Source organism: Drosophila guanche, unplaced genomic scaffold (assembly GCF_900245975.1).
Source record: "Drosophila guanche unplaced genomic scaffold, DGUA_6, whole genome shotgun sequence".
In the NCBI taxonomy this organism is placed as follows: domain Eukaryota; kingdom Metazoa; phylum Arthropoda; class Insecta; order Diptera; family Drosophilidae; genus Drosophila; species Drosophila guanche.
The window spans coordinates 3,633,424-3,656,300 of NW_022995743.1; the positions used below are offsets into that span (position 1 = coordinate 3,633,424).

At 43.4% G+C, this 22,877-nt stretch overlaps 2 protein-coding genes, 1 long non-coding RNA gene and 20 other non-coding genes across 23 annotated transcripts in view; 11 read left to right on the top strand and 12 right to left on the bottom strand.

The window, feature by feature from the left end:
- Positions 1–508, bottom strand: part of LOC117589475 (ecdysone receptor) — a 64,964-nt gene extending 64,456 nt beyond the window's left edge. Inside the window, exon 1 of the mRNA XM_034281430.1 lies at positions 388–508. The gene's annotated coding sequence lies outside the window, so the exon portion shown is untranslated. The remainder of the gene's footprint in view (positions 1–387) is intronic.
- Positions 509–5,836: 5,328 nt separating this feature from the next.
- Positions 5,837–5,909, top strand: Trnar-acg. Its single transcript has one exon. It is a non-coding gene; the product is annotated as a tRNA-Arg (tRNA).
- A 115-nt stretch (positions 5,910–6,024) lies between these two features.
- On the bottom strand, positions 6,025–6,098 carry Trnan-guu. The gene has a single exon. It is a non-coding gene; the product is annotated as a tRNA-Asn (tRNA).
- Positions 6,099–6,255: 157 nt separating this feature from the next.
- Trnan-guu lies at positions 6,256–6,329 on the top strand. The gene has a single exon. It is a non-coding gene; the product is annotated as a tRNA-Asn (tRNA).
- A 235-nt stretch (positions 6,330–6,564) lies between these two features.
- Trnan-guu lies at positions 6,565–6,638 on the top strand. Its single transcript has one exon. It is a non-coding gene; the product is annotated as a tRNA-Asn (tRNA).
- Positions 6,639–8,138: 1,500 nt separating this feature from the next.
- Positions 8,139–8,211, bottom strand: Trnak-cuu. The gene has a single exon. It is a non-coding gene; the product is annotated as a tRNA-Lys (tRNA).
- Positions 8,212–8,505: 294 nt separating this feature from the next.
- On the bottom strand, positions 8,506–8,578 carry Trnak-cuu. The gene has a single exon. It is a non-coding gene; the product is annotated as a tRNA-Lys (tRNA).
- A 207-nt stretch (positions 8,579–8,785) lies between these two features.
- On the bottom strand, positions 8,786–8,859 carry Trnai-aau. Its single transcript has one exon. It is a non-coding gene; the product is annotated as a tRNA-Ile (tRNA).
- Positions 8,860–9,099: 240 nt separating this feature from the next.
- On the top strand, positions 9,100–9,172 carry Trnak-cuu. Its single transcript has one exon. It is a non-coding gene; the product is annotated as a tRNA-Lys (tRNA).
- Positions 9,173–10,470: 1,298 nt separating this feature from the next.
- On the top strand, positions 10,471–10,543 carry Trnak-cuu. Its single transcript has one exon. It is a non-coding gene; the product is annotated as a tRNA-Lys (tRNA).
- Positions 10,544–10,665: 122 nt separating this feature from the next.
- Trnai-aau lies at positions 10,666–10,739 on the top strand. Its single transcript has one exon. It is a non-coding gene; the product is annotated as a tRNA-Ile (tRNA).
- Positions 10,740–10,917: 178 nt separating this feature from the next.
- On the bottom strand, positions 10,918–10,991 carry Trnai-aau. The gene has a single exon. It is a non-coding gene; the product is annotated as a tRNA-Ile (tRNA).
- Positions 10,992–11,256: 265 nt separating this feature from the next.
- Trnai-aau lies at positions 11,257–11,330 on the bottom strand. The gene has a single exon. It is a non-coding gene; the product is annotated as a tRNA-Ile (tRNA).
- Positions 11,331–14,468: 3,138 nt separating this feature from the next.
- Positions 14,469–14,541, top strand: Trnar-acg. Its single transcript has one exon. It is a non-coding gene; the product is annotated as a tRNA-Arg (tRNA).
- A 176-nt stretch (positions 14,542–14,717) lies between these two features.
- On the bottom strand, positions 14,718–14,790 carry Trnak-cuu. Its single transcript has one exon. It is a non-coding gene; the product is annotated as a tRNA-Lys (tRNA).
- Positions 14,791–14,908: 118 nt separating this feature from the next.
- LOC117589532 lies at positions 14,909–15,531 on the top strand. The gene is made up of 3 exons (XR_004574219.1): positions 14,909–15,070; positions 15,143–15,340; positions 15,407–15,531. It is a non-coding gene; the product is annotated as an uncharacterized LOC117589532 (long non-coding RNA).
- On the top strand, positions 15,019–15,091 carry Trnar-acg. The gene has a single exon. It is a non-coding gene; the product is annotated as a tRNA-Arg (tRNA).
- Positions 15,532–15,612: 81 nt separating the features above from the next.
- Positions 15,613–15,685, bottom strand: Trnar-acg. The gene has a single exon. It is a non-coding gene; the product is annotated as a tRNA-Arg (tRNA).
- A 263-nt stretch (positions 15,686–15,948) lies between these two features.
- Trnar-acg lies at positions 15,949–16,021 on the bottom strand. The gene has a single exon. It is a non-coding gene; the product is annotated as a tRNA-Arg (tRNA).
- A 718-nt stretch (positions 16,022–16,739) lies between these two features.
- LOC117589495 (probable cytochrome P450 6w1) lies at positions 16,740–18,454 on the top strand. The gene is made up of 2 exons (XM_034281465.1): positions 16,740–17,228; positions 17,293–18,454. Exons 1-2 carry the CDS (start codon positions 16,767–16,769, stop codon positions 18,358–18,360), a joined length of 1,530 nt encoding a protein of 509 aa, XP_034137356.1. The 5' UTR covers positions 16,740–16,766; the 3' UTR covers positions 18,361–18,454.
- A 2,804-nt stretch (positions 18,455–21,258) lies between these two features.
- On the top strand, positions 21,259–21,331 carry Trnak-cuu. Its single transcript has one exon. It is a non-coding gene; the product is annotated as a tRNA-Lys (tRNA).
- A 164-nt stretch (positions 21,332–21,495) lies between these two features.
- Trnar-acg lies at positions 21,496–21,568 on the bottom strand. Its single transcript has one exon. It is a non-coding gene; the product is annotated as a tRNA-Arg (tRNA).
- A 413-nt stretch (positions 21,569–21,981) lies between these two features.
- On the bottom strand, positions 21,982–22,054 carry Trnar-acg. Its single transcript has one exon. It is a non-coding gene; the product is annotated as a tRNA-Arg (tRNA).
- Between the last annotated feature and the right edge of the window lie 823 nt (positions 22,055–22,877).

The window sequence follows — 22,877 nt, forward strand, 5'->3', positions numbered from 1 at the left end:
TCATCTGCATTTCCAATTGCCGGACAGCTGCAATTTATGTGCATGGCAATTAGCAGCAAGAATAAGTTGGCGGTTTTGGTTTTGATTTTGATTTTGAGAGTAGACTTTCGCGGAATTCGTTATCACGAAGAGAGTTGTGTGATAACAAAATGCCTCACCCTTCCTGAAGCCGGAAAAAGGTTGAGGCTGAATTTTTTTGCTGTAGACGCCGTATTGATGTGTGGCCAATGGCCATCGAAGATATTCTACTCTAGTCACTCAAAGAAAACATTTTTAAGCATATGCTTTAATCACATGCATTTCCCTTTTCCTCAATTCGATTCAATTCCTATTCCAATTACGGGTATAAATTTATCCCCTACTTCCGCTTTTAGTTGCTTTACTCACCCAATTTCGCATGCAGTTTGATTATATTCCAAAAATGTACGGTCACTGGGTCTGTTTACTGCTAAAGTATATAAAGTGTTTCTCACTTTAGTTTATTGCTTGTGTATTATTTCACCAAAATCTGCAATTAAAAATTGAGAGAAAGAAAATATCCATGAGAAACATTATAATTGCACTTTTCACTGCTTCTATAAATATTATTATCAAATTATATGCAGCCCACGGTGCAAATGCACTTCCCCCAGACACGTGCATTTGGGTTTGCTCTCTCTCTCTCTTTTTCCTCACTGCTTTCTGTACTCGCTCTTATTGTTTCCATGAGAGATTGAAATTATGGGAAAAATCTCACTTTTGAAAAACTTTGAATGAAGATATCATTGGCACTTTGAGAGAAATTGCCACTGTGGAAATTTAACATTTTTCTGGTAATTAATAAACATTGCACGAACAGCAGCTATCCGCTCTCACAATTCTTGCACGCCACTCACTCCACTCTCTCTCTCTCTCTTCTTTCTCTCTTTTTTTTTGAGAGCGAGTAAACAACCGCAACTGCATGAAAATGTTTAGGCCAAGGGTTGGGGGAGGCCGGGGGACGTGTCACTCCGTCAGCCAGCAGCAACTAAAACAACAAAATATCCAGAAGTTGTTGTTTCCTTTGCTATTCTTTCATCCACTTATGATGGAGGAAATCTTTTGGTTTGTGTGTTTCTCACAAGAAGACTATTCACAGTAACAAACACCCACCACAAATGCGTGTGGAAACGGCTGCAGCTTGTTAATTAATCCAAAAAAATGTGTTACACTTTTGCACTGCTCACTGACGATTTCTGGCACAACATTTGCATTCATTTGTTGTATTTTTTGTGCACTTTTTCCACCGACGGCGGTCCGCGCGATGTAATTTTTATTACGAGAGCCGCGGCGCGCACAAATGAAACTCAACGTCCTCGCCGCCCGCCGCAATCTGCTGCTGCTTCTGTCAGTCAGCTTGTCGTCCGCTCTCACGCTCAGGTAAAGCTCTCTCTCTCTCTCTCTGTCTCTTGTAATTGTTGCTTTTGCTGCGCCTGCGCTCCGTGAGGTGAGGTGAGCGTAGCTGGCGTCTGACTTTTTGAGCTTGGCAATGCCGCCTGACTTTTGGTTTCTGCTGCTGCTGCTGGGTTCTTGTTGTTGTCCAAAACTTAAGCTGCGCTTCGCTCCAACTTTCGCGGGAGCTCCGTCAACGGATGGCGTGCAGCGGTATGTGCACAGTGGGGCAATGTTGCTGCGAAGGTATGTAAATGTTGGAAGTTCTAAGCAATCGGAAATTTGAACAATATTCACACTGGTAAACTTAGGTGCCCAGGTTTGGGTAGATTGCACTGCACTTGCCCCACTGTGCATACTTGTTGTCTCTGCGGCTAGCTTTTGGGCCAGTGTGGCGGAACTTTTGAGAAACCGAAAACTGGTTTTCGTGCTTGGGCCCATTGTAGACTCGAAGTCTCTCTGTCTGTTTGTTGCTGGTATTCTTGGTTTCTTTTTCACTCTGACTCGCGCGTCGTCTCTCTTTGAGCTCTACTTGTTGTTGCCTTGCCGCGCTACTGCTGTGGTTTGCCTTTGTTGCTGTTGCTTTTGCGCTTTTGACTTTGTAACACACTTTTTTTGTGTGTTGATTTCGCCCGCCGCTGCTGCGCTGCTATGTGACTTTTGATTTTAATAGTTTTTTCGCTGGTTTTTTTCTCATGTTTTTTTTCAATGATTTCGGTTGCTCTTTTTCCACAGTCCACTAACAGTGCATGCTCTTCTGCGTGTATGAGAGTGTTTTTTTTATTTCGTGGGAATTTCAACGGTTCCCAAAGCCAGCAAAAAGGTCAGGTGTGTCGGTGTAAGAGAATTTCAAGATGTTTCTTTGAATTTACTGTTATTTACCTGGAACCCAACATAACCTCACACTGCCTCCCATGCACCCTCTCTAATTGGCTAAAATCGTCTATTGAACCTATTAGCAAAGGCACGAGGTACGAAGCAGGGGGCTAGAGAATCCAATAAAGCGCAGGGTCGCGCAAAATGCAGAAATGGAAGTGCATCCCACCCAACCCACTACCTTAAGTGGGAATAGAGTGATTTCCCGCTAAACTGCACTCAATGGAGGTGAAACGGAAGCGGTGGAGCAGTATACGGGAGGCAGAAGAGGGTTGGGCTTCACGCCCCAATTGAATGGTTTGACACGCGAGCGAATCGCAGGCAAAAAAAACCGCTGGCGCAGCGATGACGAAAATGTTAAGGAACCAACAACACGAAATACATCAGCAACAACAACAAATGAAAAACTAACACAAAACAGCAACAACGACGAACAGCAGAAAGTTGAATGACATAAAACATCAACTGACCTTCAACTCTGAGACTGAACCTTAGAAAAAAATGAATAATTTTACACTCACCAACATACAGACACAGCCAAACACACACATCACACGGCAAGAGATACAGAGGGAGAAGCATAGGTATGCAAATCTGTAGTGTGAGAGACGACAACGACAAGCAGCGGCAGCGGCGGCGCATGCAACTTTACAGCTTTTACAACGCTCTTCTCGAGGCTGTCGGCGAGAGCGAGCGTGAGAGAGTGTGGAATGGGGGAGAGCGAAAACGGCAAAGCGCAGTGAGCCATGGCGAAAATTGCTGTTGCAACGAAATCCCTACACCACCCTTCACTCCCCCAATACGGACAAACATACTCCCATACAGATGAGCGCCCAATTGTTCATGATACCCATATGCACTAGAGATGGAAGAATGTGGCGATGAATCACGAAACAAGGTGCACTTATCATATAGATCGGAAACTGTAAATTAGTTGGATTATAGATGGCAGATTATTATCTTAAACAAATGATTGAGTGTTAACATTTAATATGCTACTTTAATGAACACTCACTACAAATTGAATGGTCAGTGTCTATAATTGACCTAGATATCGACATGGATAACCGATGGATGCTCAGAGTGGCCCATCTCTGAGAGAGCAGTGCCGAGCAGAGAGAGTGCATGTCATTTGCGATGACGTAAATAGCGGCGCGGCCATACTTTGCCGATGCTTGCTCTTGCACTTGGCGGCGACTGCGGCGCCAACAGCAACTGCAGCAGCGGCTGCGAAAGGGAACTTTGTCAGGGGCCTGAGAGCCTGCGCCTTGCCGAAGGAGAGCGCCAACTACCCGTGCAACTACAACTATTACGAAGAGTAGGAGAGAACAGAGTGGCGCGGCGGCCTATTTCTCGGTGCATGCTTATTTTTGGCAGTGGCAGAGCAGCGGCAGAGGTGCATTCACTCTCGTTTCGACGCTGTCGTTATTCTTCTTTTCGTTTTTAAAATAGTTTTGTTTTGTTTTTTATTTTTGTGGGTTTTGTTTTAGGGCGTTGTACAATTGAGCAGTTGCAACGGATACATCATGTGATGACGAGGAGAGAGAGGCAATGAAAAAGGGAAAGCTTGCACTACGGCGAGGTGAGGTGTGGGAGCGGCTGTTACAATGTAACGCATGCATGACATTTCCACCTGTGTAAATGACATATGGTAGGTAGGTCAATTTTTGTTATTAGATGAGATCGCAGATGGGGTCTGGTCTGGTTAGGCTAGAAGAAAATGTTGTTTTGAATAGATCGATAACTGTAGCTTGGACTGTTCTATAAATTATTAGCAGTAATTCAAGTACACAACACATCGTTTTTATGTATAGATTGAGTGGCTTTGATAAATTATAGTGCAATTCTACATTCTTTTCTGATATCCCACAGAAGGCAGTTATTGAATGAAGCACGATATAAAATCTTAACCGCAGAGCGGAAAACAATCCCCAATCAAACCTCATTGACACGAGTCCTTCAGCATGCCAGTCCACCTCCTTGTTTTATTGATGTTTTAAGCGACAGACATTTCCTCATGTTTTATGCATGCTACCAGACAATTCCCCGGACATTGAATTCCTTCACTTAAGCGATGAATATGAGGCTGAGGGTGGGGTGAGAATGGGGGGGACAAGTGTTTAAAAGTTCAAAGCTTTCAAGACTAACACACAAACACACCCCGTTCCGCTGCCAGGGCAAAACGCCCACATGGACGCCTTGGGGGGCGAGCATGACGCTGCATTCCCAGCTGCATCCTTGACCCAAACAATGCGCCAATTTGTGGGCCAATGGCTGGGGGCGGGGGTGGTGCTGGCATCTAGGGGTCGGGCAGAGCCTAACGAAGTGAAAAGTTAAGTTGAATGCAAAGAAAATCACTGCCGTTATGGGGGACAGGGGTTGCTGCGGGGCCTGGCAATGACCAAATGGAAAGGTCTACCATCTGCCAGCCATCATGGCGACGCTGAGGCAAAGACGCGCCCCCCCCCCCCCCCCCCCCCCCCCCCCCCAGTCTCAGTTTCAGTCTCGACAAGCCGTTAAATGGAATTGAAAATGTTGCAGAAAATCAATAAATTTCACTTGTGCCGCTGCACAAGACTGCCACAAATTTCATTTTCAACTTTTGGCACGCCCGCTGTTAGCCAGGTTTACAAAACGTTTCTTAGCTATTCCCTTTTTTGCCCATGTTTTATGGCCTGCATTAGGTAGTCAGTGCCAGTGACAGTCAGCCCCAGGCCAGACAAGAGCCTAAGAAAGCGCAGACATACATAGTTAAGGGAGTGCAAACCCCCAATATGATGTCACGCCGTTGAAGTCAAAGGGGATGGAGAAAAGACAGGAGTGGCACAAGTCCGACCCAGCATAAGCGCCATGGAAAATTCTGAATACTCTTTGGCCTAAGACAACACTCGCCAAACAGCCTGTGGTCTGTGGGGCTCAGGTGCGTGATGGGAATAGAAACGGAGCCGAAAAGTTTGTTCGCAATAAGAGCAAAATTTAAAATTGAAACCCGCCCCATGAGAACCAACAGCTGCAGGACGTGGTCTATCCCCTAGAGTACTCTTAAAACGAGGCAAACAACTTGTAATGTAACAACCGGAAGTGAGGTGAGAGCTGGAGGGGAATGCAGCGGAAACGAACATAGCGACCGGGCCTCCGCTGTCCATCATGGCTGTTTCCGTCTAGCAAATATTTAACATTTCAGTACAGAGCTTACTTACCCTTAAATAATAGCAAAATCAAACTATAATGAGGCTCCATAAAAGCAACAAAAAATCATTAAATCATCGTATTCTTCTTTGTACAAAACTAGTTTATGATTATGATACTTCTGCTAATGACGTCAGTAATATACATATGAGTGTTCAAGTCAATGAGCTTGCATAAATTATAAGAGTCTTACTATAGCCAGAGCGCCCCAACAGATCTTCGACAAGCTCAAGCACATCATTTGTTGAAAGCTCGTATAAATGTGATGATGGAACATCAAATTATAAGATACAAACGATATTTTTCAATTTCTAAACAGCCAAGCGGCTTCTATGTGTCACTATGCCAATCGTTCTCAACCGGTCCTGTGGCGCAATGGATAACGCGTCTGACTACGGATCAGAAGATTCCAGGTTCGACTCCTGGCAGGATCGCAGATATCAACTTTTTTTCATCTTTCTTTTTTAGCGTTAAATATATTTGAATGGAAGGTTGCATTATCTCTCACAGGCCGCGGTATTTTCTTGGAAATGTACAAAAAGAAATAGCCGCCCCCGGGTGGACTCGAACCACCAACCTTTCGGTTAACAGCCGAACGCGCTAACCAATTGCGCCACGGAGGCCATGTAATAGGTCTAAATTGTACCTTTAAAATAGAGTCCTCCATCAAAGTGTTAAACTTTCGAAAGAAAGGCAGCTCAGGACTACCATTTCTTTTCAGATTATTCTTTGTAGTTTGTTTTCTGAACAAATTTAGTAGAATTTAACGATGTTTCAGCAGCCTCCGTGGCGCAATTGGTTAGCGCGTTCGGCTGTTAACCGAAAGGTTGGTGGTTCGAGTCCACCCGGGGGCGGAAATACCTTTTTTGTAATGTTAAACTAAACCATAGTTATGAAATTAATTTCCTTGAGCAAAATGATATTATACAAGAGGGGCAAGCTTTATCTATGTGCCATCTTAGTAAAAAAATATGGGCACTTAAACAGATCTTACAGCATTTTACGAACTATTCTTCCAAGTTCTGAAGAAAGTCTCATATTTAGAGAGACATTCGGACAAAATGAAAATGTGACGCGGGGTTGTCATCGGCCTCCGTGGCGCAATTGGTTAGCGCGTTCGGCTGTTAACCGAAAGGTTGGTGGTTCGAGTCCACCCGGGGGCGGCACAACATTTTTTTCCAATTTTTCTGATTTTTATTTCGATATTAGTAGTGAAGAAGCTCTTCTATAAAGCAAGCAAAGGTGGAATCGCGTTAAAGCTGATATCAATCCAAGGTCGCATTCACGAAACCAGCAGAGCAGCTCGTTGTGTTTTATGTTTTGCAACTTCCTCTCTTCTACCGCTCCCTTCCTCTTCTGACTACGATTCCAGTTGTGGATCCAGTTTGTACAATAACATTTTGAGCGCTGGGTCAGTCAGTCCGCTGCGAATTTATGCAGTGCAATGGACTGGAGGCGATCCTACTGCATTTATGTAAAGCGTTTCGTCACGATTCGCGCTGAAGGAGGAAATAGCAAATGAATTGGAATCAGCGGAATCGGCAGATGGGATGATGAGTTGTGTTACAGCCCCTGAAAAACCCTCAGCATGGTGAATAAGAAGCGCAGGGAAGGGGAGAGAGAAACTACACATATATTTTTCATGGCTAGTTTTCTGAAATCTCACGTCGCCCAATTAGAACCCTCATGGCATACAAAAGCAATAATAAATAACAGCGTCTAATGGCAACTATAACAAGTATGGGCCCACCATGCATGCATACTACATATTTAAATGGGGGTACAGTCCATAATATCATTGTAAGCCGACTTCGATAACTTTTGAACATAAAAAAAGCTGCCTCGAATCGGTTAGATGTGGTTATATATTCCTATAATCTATAGATCTACTCAAGAGTCAAAGCAATCATTAGCTAAAATTAAGTTCCCATAAATGTATACCATTATATAATTATTGCAAGCACTGTCTGTATGCCATCTTGTTAGCAAGTACATCAAAATATTGCAACGTTTTGTTTTAGCTCTGCCCACAAATTCGCTTTGATTGCAGTGCATTAACCGCATTTTGCGCCATATAAACAAAATAGTCGACATCTCATATAGGAAACCATATCTATACTAAATATACTATACTGCTAAATAGTCTCTGTATATATGTATGTGTGTGTGTGGTTTTATTTTTAAGGTTAAGTTCAGTCATTCGCCTCGTTTCGTTTTATTTGCATGACAAACAAAACGTTTTTAATATTTCGACGTCGTCCGTTGCTGTCGGTTCGGTTAGGTTCGGTTCGGCCATTCAAATTTCAAAGTTATGCATACGAAGATTTTTTTTGCATTTTCTAAACGTGCTTTTATTTGCATTTGCATTTGCCTGCTGGCCCCAACCCCAGCCCCAACCATAGACCCAGACGATTAGCCACGGGCTGCGTCAGCTTCTGCCCGCGACAGTATTTCATTTCAATATGGAAATATGTGCTCGTATTTTCCACAGACTCGAGTATTGTTTCAGCTCCGTCTTCGGTCTGCCTTCATTAGGGGACTTTCAGACAATGCAGCGCCGTTGTAACTGCACTCGGATCAAATTCATGACACGATTGCCAAGGCCAACTGATAAAGATGGAGGAGGAAAACTAAACCAAAACGAAAACGAAAAAAAGCTGTTTCGCCCAACGTGGGGCTCGAACCCACGACCCTGAGATTAAGAGTCTCATGCTCTACCGACTGAGCTAGCCGGGCAGTGTAACCTGCGCTGGACAATATATCTTGCTGAAATAATGGGATGGAAGATTCAGAATATGATCTAGATCTATTTATCTTTTAATTTATTTAAAAATTCTTGTGATTTGTCTTTGAAAGGAAAAAAGTATGAGAAAGATTCTTTGGTGCTTCTTTGGTTTTTAAAAATGTCGAACGATTATAAGAATAGTAATTTAAATGTACGTTCTAAAGTTTTCTTCCTTAATTCCCCTTTGTTTCTATAATATTTTGAAACTAATAAAATAATTCTAGAAAATAAAAAAAGGTTAGTTTCGCCCAACGTGGGGCTCGAACCCACGACCCTGAGATTAAGAGTCTCATGCTCTACCGACTGAGCTAGCCGGGCAATGTGAATTGGGCAGGACCATATATCTTTCTGAAATTCGTGATAAGGATATGAACTGATCATGGTTAATGTATTTTATGCTTTCTAAAAATCTATATTTTGTGTCCATGAACTTTACTTTTGTTCTAAACATATTAATTTAGCTATCTTGCCCAACTCCAAAGTAAAATAAAAATATATTTAAAACATATGCAAAATAGTATCTCCTGGCCCATGGGGGGATCGAACCCGCGGCCTTCGCGTTATTAGCACGACGCTCTAACCAGCTGAGCTAATGGGCCCCATAACGCCATGTACTTTGTAGGACTTTTTGAAATATCTATGACACTAATATATTACATACTTTATTGAAGATAAGAAAAGCTATAACTCTCCTTTAGATAGAGAATAAGAATAGACATACTAAAATTTGAATGGTAGCAATGATTTCTAAAGGTATTACCTATATAATCTTTTGCCGATATTCCTTATCGATCACTTGAGATTTCTGATGAATTCCCATGTTCGGGACCTTGATAACAGCCCGGCTAGCTCAGTCGGTAGAGCATGAGACTCTTAATCTCAGGGTCGTGGGTTCGAGCCCCACGTTGGGCGAAAATCCATTTTTGTTTCCCCACATTTTAAATTCACATTTTTATGTTATGTTCCTGCATCAAATACATTTTACTCCATACGTACATATAAGCCTGTGCCTCTTCTTCTGTTCTCTTGTTTTTATTTTAATCAAAGTTCTGTTTGTTTTACCCTGGGAACCTGCCCCAACATATTTGGCCTTGTCTGTGGCAGTCAGTCCAGACGCTGCCAGTGGCATACTGATTGAGAGTGTGCGAGGGGGTTGGACAACATAATGCGTGATGCGCCTACCCATGGGGCATGGGGAAAGGGGAGCGGGCCAGCATGTGCGCAGCAACCGCCGCCGACAACATAAACAATTTGTCTGCACAAATAAGCTTTGCTCTGGATGTTTTTCCCTTTCTTTTTCTTTCAATTTGTATGCACATAATGAATGCTCTTGAAAAGGTTCCTTCAAATGCTCTTTCTACTAACAATTGTTTTCCAAAAGCACACGAAAAGCAGCTTGAGATTCATCAGGTTTCTAAGATAATTCATACACGAATCGCTTTCCATATCAACCAAATTGAAATTGAGGGTATCTACCCTCTATCATCGCTTGTATCAATATGCTCCACTGTCTGAATCGTAGGGCAACAGAAACCGTCTGCCAGGCTGATTATCTGCCCGTTTACCCCATGGTTCCCCACGAGTCTTCATCAGCTTCTGCTCTAGCTCCAGCTTTAGTCTGTCTACCGTCTCTCTCTCTCTCTCTCTCTCCCCCTGAGTATTTTGTTTTGTTTCCTTTCTCACATTGTTTCGTTTTAATATTTTATAGCAAATTACTTGGCCGAAGGCAAGCGGCGGCGTCAGACAGAACAGGGTATGGTAGGGGGTTGTCATGACTGCCACTGCCACTGCCACCGCCACCCCCACCCCCATAACCATTACCATTTCCACTTCCACAGCCTTCGCTCGGATCCCTACTCCCAGGGCCCTGCATCCAGTGCATTGAGGTAGGCGCGTAATTTTATACATCGTTTCCATTAGGAAGCAGTAAAATGTGCTAGAGCCAGACAATAGGGTCCGCCGAGCGGCCAAGAAAACAATTCAACTCTGGGAAGAGGGATACGCAGACACAAATAGGGACAGGTCCGCGACAATGATACCCAAAGGTTTGGAAGGGCGGGTGGGTGTAAAACCGTACAGAGAGTGTCTAGACTCTAGAAGAGGCTAAAAATAAATCAGGTGGGACCTTTGCCACGTGTACGGAGTTTTTTTGTTCACGGTTCGCGATGCGTTAGGGGCCAACTCGCGCTTCTGACGCCAGCAAGCACCAAGCCCGGCTAGCTCAGTCGGTAGAGCATGAGACTCTTAATCTCAGGGTCGTGGGTTCGAGCCCCACGTTGGGCGAGTAATCTCTTTTTCTTCTATTTTTCTATATTTGTGTCGTATGTTGTTTAGCAACTAATATTTATTCTAAGCAGACCAGCTGACAAATGCTTAACTATTACCTATGGCTGGCAGTAAACAACGGCCCATTAGCTCAGCTGGTTAGAGCGTCGTGCTAATAACGCGAAGGCCGCGGGTTCGATCCCCCCATGGGCCAGGAGTTACTTTTTTGTTTGTTTATAATTTTTGTATTATTATTCTGTCATTCCTAAATGATTCTTGATAAGTTTTGATTTTATCTCAAGCCCTTTTTTAGTCCTCTCCTATGTGAACTTTATAAATATTAAACTTTTGATCAAGTGAAAAGGCAAAGTAAGGATCAAAAAATATTATTCTGGCCCATGAGGGGATCGAACCCGCGACCTTCGCGTTATTAGCACGACGCTCTAACCAACTGAGCTAATGGGCCTCTTGACGCCATCTTGTATTCAGGATGTTTTTCAAAAAAGCTGGACAAATTTAAATTTCTTATGTTATAGACGATCCAAAAGAAGAATCAATACTAGATCGCACCAGCGATATGGAAGCTACTCACAAATATGTGGAATTCTTATATTGCAATCAACAAAGTTAATTAAGGCTATGTTCCGGTACTTATTGGGACTTATTGGGTACTCGAAATCCAGTAAGAACATCGATGAACCAAAATATTTCGAAAAAAGGAGAATCAACTCTGGCCCATGGGGGGATCGAACCCGCGGCCTTCGCGTTATTAGCACGACGCTCTAACCAGCTGAGCTAATGGGCCATGTGATCACAGCGGTCAATATGTCCAAATTGACTCTCTCGTAGCAAAGCGGTTAGGAATGCAAGTGCTAAACTTAATAGAATAGAATAGCTTAACAGAATTTCAATTTAATGACTTACCAATGGGATGATTGTTAGTATAGTTTTAATTTATTGCACGCTGAAGACAGAAATCGATCGCATAACTATGGCCATATCACTGTAATAAAAGAGAAAAAATATTCGGTCATAAATAAAACACACAAACATGTACTACACAATGGAAGAATGTCAGAAAAGGCATCAATGAAATATTTGTTCCCATGCATGCACCATGAAAGGAAAACTAATAAAGAAATAAAGAGAAAATAGCCATAAGAAGGGAGAGAAAATAAGTGGGAAACGTAGAGCGATGAATGCATGCTTCGTGGATGCAAAATGAAGTGATATGGGGGCCATATGAGGCGGTGGTGGAGGAAAACCGAGAGCCGACGCAATACGTTTTCTGTGGTGTAGGTTAGGGCAAAAAAAGCTCCCCCACGCACACACTCACACACACACGAGTGTACAGGGATACAGATACGTGTGATAGGGGTAGACGGGGGTGAAGGGGTGCATACTCGTAACTTCAATAGGCCTGTCGTCCCGTCCGACAACTTGCAATTGTCGAAGAATAAGCGTAGAAACAGGCAGACGGTGCAAAAGAGCTGCAAGAGATGAAAGCAAAATGCTGAAGAATTGCAACGAAGCAGACTACGACCGGATGACGATGAGGAGGAGGAGGCGGTGCTGTGGTGCAGTGGTACTGTGGTACTGTGGTGGGGACAGACGCAGAGGCAGGCATTCTGCCCGATGTCAGGGGCATGAAGTTGCAATGAAAATGAAATTGCAAGCGGCCCATAGACATAGACAGACACAGAGACAGGCGGGATATATTTATACATGTCGCTGTCCCTGTCTGTGTGCGTATAGCCGTGCATCTGTGTGTGGTGCACATTATATTTAGTTACTTGTGTCTGGTTCTACTGCATTCTATGCGGCAGTTTCTAGATATGTATCTGCGAGATACATTTCAGTCGGATAGAGAACCCAGCGAGAACTCTGCTGAACACCCAACACAACACAATTCTCTCTGCGCTATTTTCGCTTTCAACGACCGTTTTGTCCGTCCGTCCCTCCCTGTACGCCGATGGATGATGCGACTGACGGGCCGAAGTTGCAACCCAAAATGGAGGACGAAGATGTCTGTAGCATGCAGTGTATGTAGTTTGCTGCCAGACCAGTTTCCGATTGTTGCAGGTTAATGGGGCTCTGAAGAGGGGCCTGTTTCCAAGCCAAGAATATAGTTTTATAGAGGGCTTAAGATCCTCTATTTTGCGTCTTCGGAGTTGTCAACTCTTAGCCAGAATTTAACCAGTCCAGAATAAAACTAAAAGCTCTTGAAGCTTACAAACTTTGATACATAGTGTGACATTCTTCTTTGCTCCGAAATCTCACTTGGAGCAAGATGAAGGTCAATATTGTCAATACAGACTTTTTTTGTAAGCAAATTACACAATTTACGACACTTGTAAGTCCAAAGTAATTGGAGTGTACCTCTAGAATCTAGACCTGCATCAACTGCACTACACTGGCAGAGTGCTTAGAATGAATGCATAATATATAAACTAAAGAAAGCAGGGCTCCCAAAAATCTAGGAATCACGTTTGTTTCAGGTTCATGCAGGGCTACATAACCATTAAGTTGAAATCGGTAGTAGCTAGAGAACCTCTGGATTGTCCAGAGTCTAGACTCATGCATTAAGTACTGAAAGGTGGAGAAGGGGGCAAGGGTGGGGTAGTACAAGTCGCTGAACGAGTTAACCGCGTCGCCAGCAGAGCCAGTGGCAGCGAAGCGACGCCTCTGTTGAGGCCTACAAACACACATAGGAAACGAGAAGAACGTGGGCAGAAAGAGAGCCAGTGAGGAGAGAGACGACGGCGACCAAAAGCAAGACGGAGAGCATCACACGAACGGAGAATGTAGTGGTGTATGTAAATGGAGAAAACGACAGCTAAACAAACAGCATGAACAACAAAACTACACAAAGTAGAATGAGAAGCAGAAAAACAGAAACAACAACAACAAGAACTTATTGTTGTTCCGCTTTGACACAGCTTTTCGTTCGCTTTCAGCCGAAGCAGACGATGAAAACAAAAAAGTACGTAAAAACAGACCGTCGAAGAGAGAGACGAAGAGCGGCATAAAGTCGAAGAACAGCCAGCCGAAAGCGAAACATCAGATAGCACAGAGAAGCAGAGATGGGCAAGGAAGACAAGACACTCGAAAAAGAGGATGCAACTTACCGAAAAGGAGACGATAGATGGTTGAACACAAATATTATTTACATTTAACACTTTGTAATTTTGCTATTTTACATAGAACTCGCACACACACAAGCACAAACACAAACACTTACAGGCAGCTCGCTGGCTCTCTGGGACGCTTGCGACAGTTATTCTCACACAGAGTTTAAGGCCTACTATCATCCCATCACAGATCGAATCCCAACTTAAGCGCACTTTTCTTTATAAAAACACACGACACTTTTTTTAGTTATAAACAAAATATGAGAGCAGCGCGGCTAGTTTCGAGGGATTTCTGTTTCTCTTTGTCATTTGCCGCACAAGTAAAACGTTTGCATTTGGATTCCGAAGCCGCAACGGACTTTCCCGAGTTCAGAAACAAATTCGACGCAATCTTTCCGTTCCGTTTCCGCGGGCACGTTCAATCCGTTCGCGAGTTGGGGAGCGACATGCCCGAAATGTTTCATTCATGCTCACGAGCTTGGGGGCGGCAAGGCCGATTCAAATACGCCCGCTTTCGAATGTTGCACGAATGTGTGTTGCCGGTGAGTTAGAAAAGGGAATGGCCCACAAGCGAATCGGCCCAAAAAACACAAGGCATGCAAGGTAGAATCCACCCTGTTACTAAACATACTGTGAAGAGAGCTCATTTTTGCGTTTTAAGTATGAGTCCGTTGGTGTTGCCGCTGGCTTTGGAGCCGTTGGGGCAGCTAACACTGCTAATGGCACTGCTTGCAGTCGATAACAAGGTTATTTTACTTGAATAACAAACCTGATTGCATATATGTGAAACTTTTGTCACTCGGTTTCCAACGGGTCCTGTGGCGCAATGGATAACGCGTCTGACTACGGATCAGAAGATTCCAGGTTCGACTCCTGGCAGGATCGCAGAAATATCTTTTTTTTAATCTAATCGTTTTTTCTATTTAGTTATTTTGTAGTTGTTCATTGTTAGACTTTTTTAAGTCAAAAACCTTTTCGTTAACTTTTCTAAACCATTTTCCAAACTTATTCCAATTCAAAACGACAGACAGACAACAAAAATAAATTCAAAAAGTTAATTTCGCCCAACGTGGGGCTCGAACCCACGACCCTGAGATTAAGAGTCTCATGCTCTACCGACTGAGCTAGCCGGGCATTTGGACAGACGTTGGCAAAGTATATTTCTGACCTGCATTGTGACCATAGCTTTTTCCCATTGATTTCGTATTGACTCGTTTCTTAAGAACTTACGTTACTTTCATTTCAGACGTTTGTGTGATAATATTATTACAAAAATATTCAATTTCCAAAGCTTGTTTAGTGAAAAGCTCATATTATAGAGCTTATAAATCTTGGCAACCATTGGACTCAGAGCTGATATGCGGTCCTGTGGCGCAATGGATAACGCGTCTGACTACGGATCAGAAGATTCCAGGTTCGACTCCTGGCAGGATCGAATTTTTTTTATTTCTTGAAATTACTTGTCACATTTTTTGTACTTCTTCAGAGAATGGAACTTGCTTAGGTCTCGATTTCGCACTTACACCTTACACCCCCCGTACGTGTCATTCAAACGTGTTTGAGTGAGTCTCTGAGTTTTGCGCATTAAGAAAGCAGCCAAGATGTGGGGTAGGGCCACGGATATGATGGGGATTTGGGATTCAATGACAAAGTGCAGCTGCGGTGGCTCAGCGCAAATCAAATGGTATAGTGTTGAGAGCGTGTGGATTATTTGGCGCTTTATGTTAAACAGCTGAAACTTTCCACTCAGCAACCAGAGGGGTTAGATGCGGCTTATAGGACGCCAAGGACTTTTAAGGTGAGATTTAAGCGATACCTTTCGAGGGGGACAGTGCTGTTCTTCTGCGTGTGACTGCTGAAAATTATTTTGAACAAATGAACATCAATACACATGCAAAAATAAAGTCCATAGTTTGAAAATATAGCAAAAATGATTATCATTTTTGAAAAAAATTTCGATCCTGCCAGGAGTCGAACCTGGAATCTTCTGATCCGTAGTCAGACGCGTTATCCATTGCGCCACAGGACCACTTGCCTTTCGAGCGCCCAAAAACAGTTTTCTTCTGTGCCTTATTAAATATTTTCGATTCGAAAAAATGCTTGAAAATTGTATCGCAAGCTTATTTAAACATAATAGAAACAAAAGTATTTGAAGAAGGTATTTATGCTGATCCATTTTGTGTGGGACTTAAATATCAAAAATATTTTGAAATCATGTTAAAATATATATAAGCCAAAACTTCTTGGTTGGTTAATGTAGCAGAAATATTGAAAGGAAACAAAAAATCTAGTCGATCCTGCCAGGAGTCGAACCTGGAATCTTCTGATCCGTAGTCAGACGCGTTATCCATTGCGCCACAGGACCGTTGAGTCACGCCGGCGCTAAGCTTTACTTAAGTCCACAGCATAATCGGTTTTGGGTCTATTTTCAGATCACTTAATAAACAAACAAAAAAAAAACGTGAATAAATAAAACGAAAAATGATAATACACTCAAGAATACTTGTATGTAAAGGTGATCGATGTAGGTAGATAATGCGAGAGACAGAGAGAGGGACAGTTGTATAGATTGCATGACCCGAAAGAGCTATCAATAAATGCCATCAATGGTAAATGTAAGTCGATCGGCGCTTTGATACAAGTGCCATACCATATTAAAAAGTAATAAAATAAAGCCTGAAGAATATCTAAAAACAATAACAATTGATAACAGGCAGGCAAGACTCTGGTGCTAGCACAAACACAGGGCGTAGGAGCTGCCATCTAATCATGCCTCAACAAACTGAACGGAACACTCTTGCTGAGTCCCAGCCTAGACTGTACTCGGAGTCGCTGGGAGCTGCAATTCATGCCAACTTTTAGTCAAGTCATCAGAGCTAGGCAAAAAAGTTTGCAAGGCAAACATTATATAGCGGGTTTTGGCATACCCTTATCACTAGGGAGGATGTATTGGCTTGGCTGCCAGCCATTGTTGTGGCATTTGCTGATAAGCGAAACTGTTAGAGCATCTACGTTGTGGCTATATTACAGCAAAGCTATGGCCGATTGACATGGTTGCTTTATAAGCAACTGCGTTAGCTGGCAGGCAAACAGTTGCTCGCTGTACGATCATGTCCACTGAGCTACTTTTTTTGATCGCCACCTTGGCGATTGTGTTCTATGTGTGGCAGAAGCGTCGCCATAGCTTCTGGAAGCGCCATGGAATAAAGGAAATCGGCCCACTGCCCATATTGGGTGATACGGTGGGCTTCCTTAGCGGCAGAATGCCGTTCTTCGATCAGATCAGGAAGTTCCATCAGACTCCGGGGCTTGAGAATGAGCCCATCATTGGGGTATACCTGGCATATCGGCCAGCTCTGGTTATACGCGATCTGGAACTGATCAAGACGGTGATGATCAAGAAGTTCAGTTACTTTAACAATCGCAAACTGCAAACGGATCCGCATCACGATGCCCTCGGCTACAACAATATGTTCTTCGTGCGCAGTCCCGACTGGAAGGAGCTGCGCAACAAGATCTCGCCGGTCTTTACCTCGGGCAAGATCAAGCAGATGTATCCACTGATGGTTAAGGTGAGCACGAGTCGAAGAAACTTGGAAATATGTTCCATGGCTAATAGTTTTGTTTTGCCAACAGATCGGCAAGAACTTGGAGGACAATATTGCGCGTCAGGAGAACAATTCCATCGTGAAGATCAAAAGTCTGTGCGCCCGCTTCACCACCGATCTGATTGCGACCATTGCCTTTGGCCTGGAAGCAAATGCCCTGCAGGATCCCAAGAGTGAATTTTTCCATCATAATCAAGCCATCTTTACGCCATCCTTCAGTCGTGGCATTGACTTTGCCATCATCTTCATGCTGCCAGGCTTAGTCAGATTGGCCAGGGCGAAAGTATTCTCCAAGTCCACATCCAACTTTATTCGCAGCACCGTCAATTATGTGATGGCGGAGAGAGAAAAGTCGGGGCTGCGGCGCAACGATCTTGTGGATATTCTGCTGGCACTCAAACGTGAGGCTGCCGCCAGTCCCGACAAGAACAACAAGGCCAAGAACATGGACTTTTTGATAGCACAGGCAGCGGTGTTCCAGACTGCCGGCTACGAGACCAGCTCCTCCACCATGACGTTGGCCCTGTACGAGCTGGCCAAGAATGAGGAGACGCAGAGGCGTTTGCGACAGGAGATCGAGGAATCATTCGGCGTCGAGGATCACATAAGCTACGACCGCATTCAGGAGATGCCCTACCTAACCAAGGTTGTCAACGAAACACTTCGCATGTACCCGATTGTGGGCTATGCCGAACGTGAGTGTGCCCAGCCCGCTGAGGGTGAACGCTTCACCCTGGCGCCCCATCACGACATGGAGCTGCCCGATGGCATGCCCGTCTATGTCTCTGCCATAGGCATACAGCGGGACCCCAAGTACTGGCCCCAGCCAGATAAATTCGATCCGGAGCGCTTCGATCCCGCCAACAGGGATAAACTGAACATGGATGCCTACATGCCCTTCGGTGTGGGTCCCCGCAACTGCATTGGCATGCGCCTGGGTCTGCTCCAATCGAAGCTTGGACTCGTCCATTTGCTGCGCAATCATCGGGTGAAATGGTGCGACAAGACCGTGAAGACAATCGAATTTGCACCCATGACAGCTGTCCTTGCCAGCAAGCATGAGATTTACCTCAGGGTCGAGCGGGTTGCGGCCTAGGATCTGTGTTGCAGATTCTGTTTGGTTTTATCTGCAACGTAGATGTAAATATTGTAGCCAGTTTATAAATTGTTATTTCAACTATTTTTAGTAATTATTACTTGTTATTCATTATTTATTGGCGCTAGAAATTCAACTTGAGCTCAGTCTACACTCGACAAAGCGCTTTATGTGTCATTATGATTACTTTGAATGCCTCTCAATGCCCGTTATTATTTGTTGCCCAACCTGTTTTTAGTCGCACTTGACGGGGCTTAGTTAAATCAGAGTTGAATGACGTGCATTAATTATCTATAATCCCCACACATCGGTGGGATTACTCAGCTCTTACTCAATCAGTGACGCTTTGGCAAGGCTATTGCTTATGTAACCGCTTAGCCTTGCTTCCCCCCTGGCATTCGCAGCACTCCCTGTCAAGGACACCCCGTGGACAATTATCCTTCAAGCAAACTGTCATAATGGCTTGCCACAGCAGCTTGTTGGCCGGCAAGTTGCAACATAAAAAGTTTTAGCTCACTTCCACTACACAACACAAGCTGTTGGTTGCTTTTTGTCCATGTCCTGTCAGGACATGGACACATTCACACACTGAAAGCACTTAACGCACTTAATGCAATTGTCAATTTACTCTCTCGGCACCAGAGTTGAGCATCTCGGAGTGGGCAGGGCTGGAAGTCGCCCAATGAGCGGCTTCCATTGAGGAGGAGTATTCACGTCATGGCCTTCTAGGGGTTGGCTAATTATACGTGGAGTACCGGCCATTACATGAGTGTGTGGCTGATACGCTGATGAGTGGTTTGGGTTTGCACAATGCTGGAAATAGATGCATACCTGTGGCTGGTTATTATCACTGAGGAGTATGTCTTTAGATGGCATAGATTAGGGGATTTTTTTGTGAACTTAAGGAGCTAAATATATATATTTATTTGCCATAACTATGAGGTATTTTTAGGTAGAGAGAATAATTGGTTTGACTTCCCAAAGGGAACTGGAATCTCCCAACGGAAGTTTTTATACACGAAATCTATTCAAAATCCCTGGACTCTACTTCCCCCAATCCTGCTCCATCTACTGACTCTACTCTCTCCCCTGTATTCCTTTTCTGTGGGCACTTAAAACCTTTCCCTGTGGATGGCTTATGCTTTCCTCTCACATGCACATGTAAGACAACAAAAATTTACGTGCCCCGGCAACGTGAAATAAAATGACATCAAATTTAATGATAAACTACAGTTAAGCCAATTTACAGTTGAGTTGTTCTCTAGTAAGGGGTGGTGCAACTGCAACTGCCACTGCCACTGCCACTGCCAGGGGCACTGGGAAATGCGTGGCACGCAACTGAATGACTTTGCACTGACCTTCGTGTCGGATTTGCAAGCCGGGGCAATGGGTGGGAGCGTATCGAAAATCGCGTGCCACACTTTTATATTGCGTAACTTTTGCTACCTTTTCGAGGGAGTGGCTTTGTCTTTCGATTGAATTGCACTGCCACAGCCACTGCCAATGGCATCGAACACGGAAAGCCACTCGAAAAAAACGAGGGAGACTGCAACTGCACCTTTAGAGTCCCTGCCAGATGCCTGATGGCAGTCGGCCATTAGTTTTAATTAGCTAGTGGCGCATCCACGAATGTCTTTCTGCTAGATTACGCTCGGATGCAGCATCATAAACGAACTGCAACTGAGATAAAGCTTTGCCTTGAGCCAGTAATTGCATGCAAATCGACATTAAATTAATAAACTCGCAAATTGCACGCGTTTCCCCCCCTCTGGTTTTTGCTGGTCTTCTAATTAGCTGGAAACTTTTTACCCCAACGGAGATCCTTCCTTCTGACAGCGCGGAGTACGCGTATATTGGCAAAATTTGTTAATTAAGACGGAAGAAATGGGCTGCCCTGGGTCACCCTCTGTCACACTGTCTTTAGCTTTGATGGCGGACATTTGGGGAATGCGCACAAAAGGAACGACCACGATACAATCTTAATGAAGCATTTCGACTCGGTTGCCCTGATTCTTAGGGGATAAGAGTAGCAGCAGGGACCAAGGGTCTTTAAGGTCTTAAAATTAAAGTATTTAGTGGAAAGAAAAGTTATAAGAAGGGCAAGGACTTGATCAGAAATCACTCAATTCCACTCACTCCAGCCTCCTGTCAATTATCGCAGCAGCCTTGTCCAATCTCACGCGAATGACATTCACCGGAAGGACTTTGAAAGTGAGCAAGTTGAGGGTCCACCAAGATGTATTTCTAACGCCATAAAACAAAGCTAAGCGTTTGACGACCTTCGCTTTACGTGCTGCGAAAATGTTCAACAGCTGAAAGCCAAGAACAAACCCCCTATCCCTGCGGCAAACGCATAAATTAGATTGAGGAAGGAGCTGCAGGAGCTGCAGGAACAGCATTCATTGGACGACGTTTCGTTGCATTTATCCTGCTTGACTTTCTTGTGACTTGTGGGGGAGTGGGCATGTCCTTTGGCAGCATCAAGCAACCAATTTAATTGCAATTTTTCCGTTTCCTTGCAAGCAACGAACCAAGCAAAGACAAATAACCAAAGCTAATAGATCATGTCATCTTGTCAACAAGTTTTACCATTTAATTGCGCACATTCAACAAAGGGCCAACTGGAAACTGCTCAATTTGTTCAACAAAGTGGAGAATGTGCGGAAAATTGACTCAATTCTGGGTTCGTTTTTATATTGCGACATCAAAATTCCACAATCCAATTTATTTATAGATTTATATAAATATTCATGTTGCCAACGCGGAAATGTTTAAGAAATGTGGAAGATACATAAATTCTCATTTTAATTATGCAAAGAACTATTTTATATAACTTACAGAGAACCGATCTTCATGCTCTTCCCGATATACCAGCATTTTGCGATCCGTCATGCAAGTGCCCGGCTAGCTCAGTCGGTAGAGCATGAGACTCTTAATCTCAGGGTCGTGGGTTCGAGCCCCACGTTGGGCGAAAATAAACTTTTTTGTAATTTTTATTGCAGCTATTTTAAATGGGAATAAATTTTGTAAAATTCTGAAATAGATTACGTAATCTTTTTGAAAACAATCAGTAGTATTATATATTTAAATTTAGAAAATAATATTAATATTAAAAAACGAATAAAAAAATGTCTGCGATCCTGCCAGGAGTCGAACCTGGAATCTTCTGATCCGTAGTCAGACGCGTTATCCATTGCGCCACAGGACCCGTTAGTATTGGGGCGTCTAAATACTGGTTTGCGCTTTCAAAGAAATATGTAAATGGGTTGGGGTTAAAGTTAGCTTAACCCTAAAAATATCGGTTTATGGAAAAATTGTTTAAACAAAAACTGGTTAGTGCTTCATGCGTTCTGTAGTTTATGTTGGAAAGAAAGAAAAAAATGCTGTGATGGACTGAAATAGAGCTGGCATTTTGATATATCATTTGTATATCCAAAATATACTTTATCTAACCAAATACTTATAAATCAGATATTGATATTCCCAATGGAGAACACAAATTTAATAGTTATTAGGTTACAAATATATCAATTGTACAGAACTGTTGATGATGAAAACAAAGAAACGTATAATTCATTACTAATTTAATAATTTAAAAAAAATTTTAAAAATAAACTTCTGCGATCCTGCCAGGAGTCGAACCTGGAATCTTCTGATCCGTAGTCAGACGCGTTATCCATTGCGCCACAGGACCAGTTGTTATATAGGGTGACTAATTGCTGATTTCCGATATTGACAAGATATGGAAAGGGTTGGGGGTTAGACAAGATTTAGCAGATTACCAAAGGGAAAAGTTCCAATACTTTTAGAACATTTTGTAAGTAAATGGAAAATACCCAAATACTCTACCAATACCCTTGGCATTCTGTTCCTTGTCATCCCCCTACGAATTGAATGACCTTGTTTGCAATGTGAACCTTTGTGCAGAATTGCCAAATGCAAATGCGAATCTGAATCTGAATGGGGGAGGGACATTCACAGAAATCATATTACGCATACGCCCCCATACACACACAGAATGCTGTAGCAATTTTTGATTTTATGTCAATTTCCCAGCACTCTTAAAGGGAATAGAAAGGCAAGGAATAGAATGGAATACAGCGATCTGTGTTTGCACATTTCGCTTGTTGCCCGAGCACCAAAGGGACTCGTAAACACTTGGCCAACACGCAAACCCACGCAGAAAGAGAGAGAGAGAGCGGAAAAAGGGGGACAAAGGAAGTGTGCATTGAGATTGAGTGGGGAAAAAGTTGGACCGAGGGGTTCGTTCGTTTGGTTCAATCCTTGACCCGTCATAACGTCGTCCCCTTCGCCCAGCTGACAGCAGAGTTAAATGAGATATGCTTTTACATTTTTTCGATAAATTTCTTGCACTTGCACTGGGATCCGACAGCTATTTTGGTGGGGGAGGGGAGGGATAACATTATTAGCAAAGAGAGCGAGCGAAAAACTTTAACATAAAAATGGCAAACGGATTTGGCGCAGAGCTTGGAAATTGAGATTTACTGTGGAGCAAT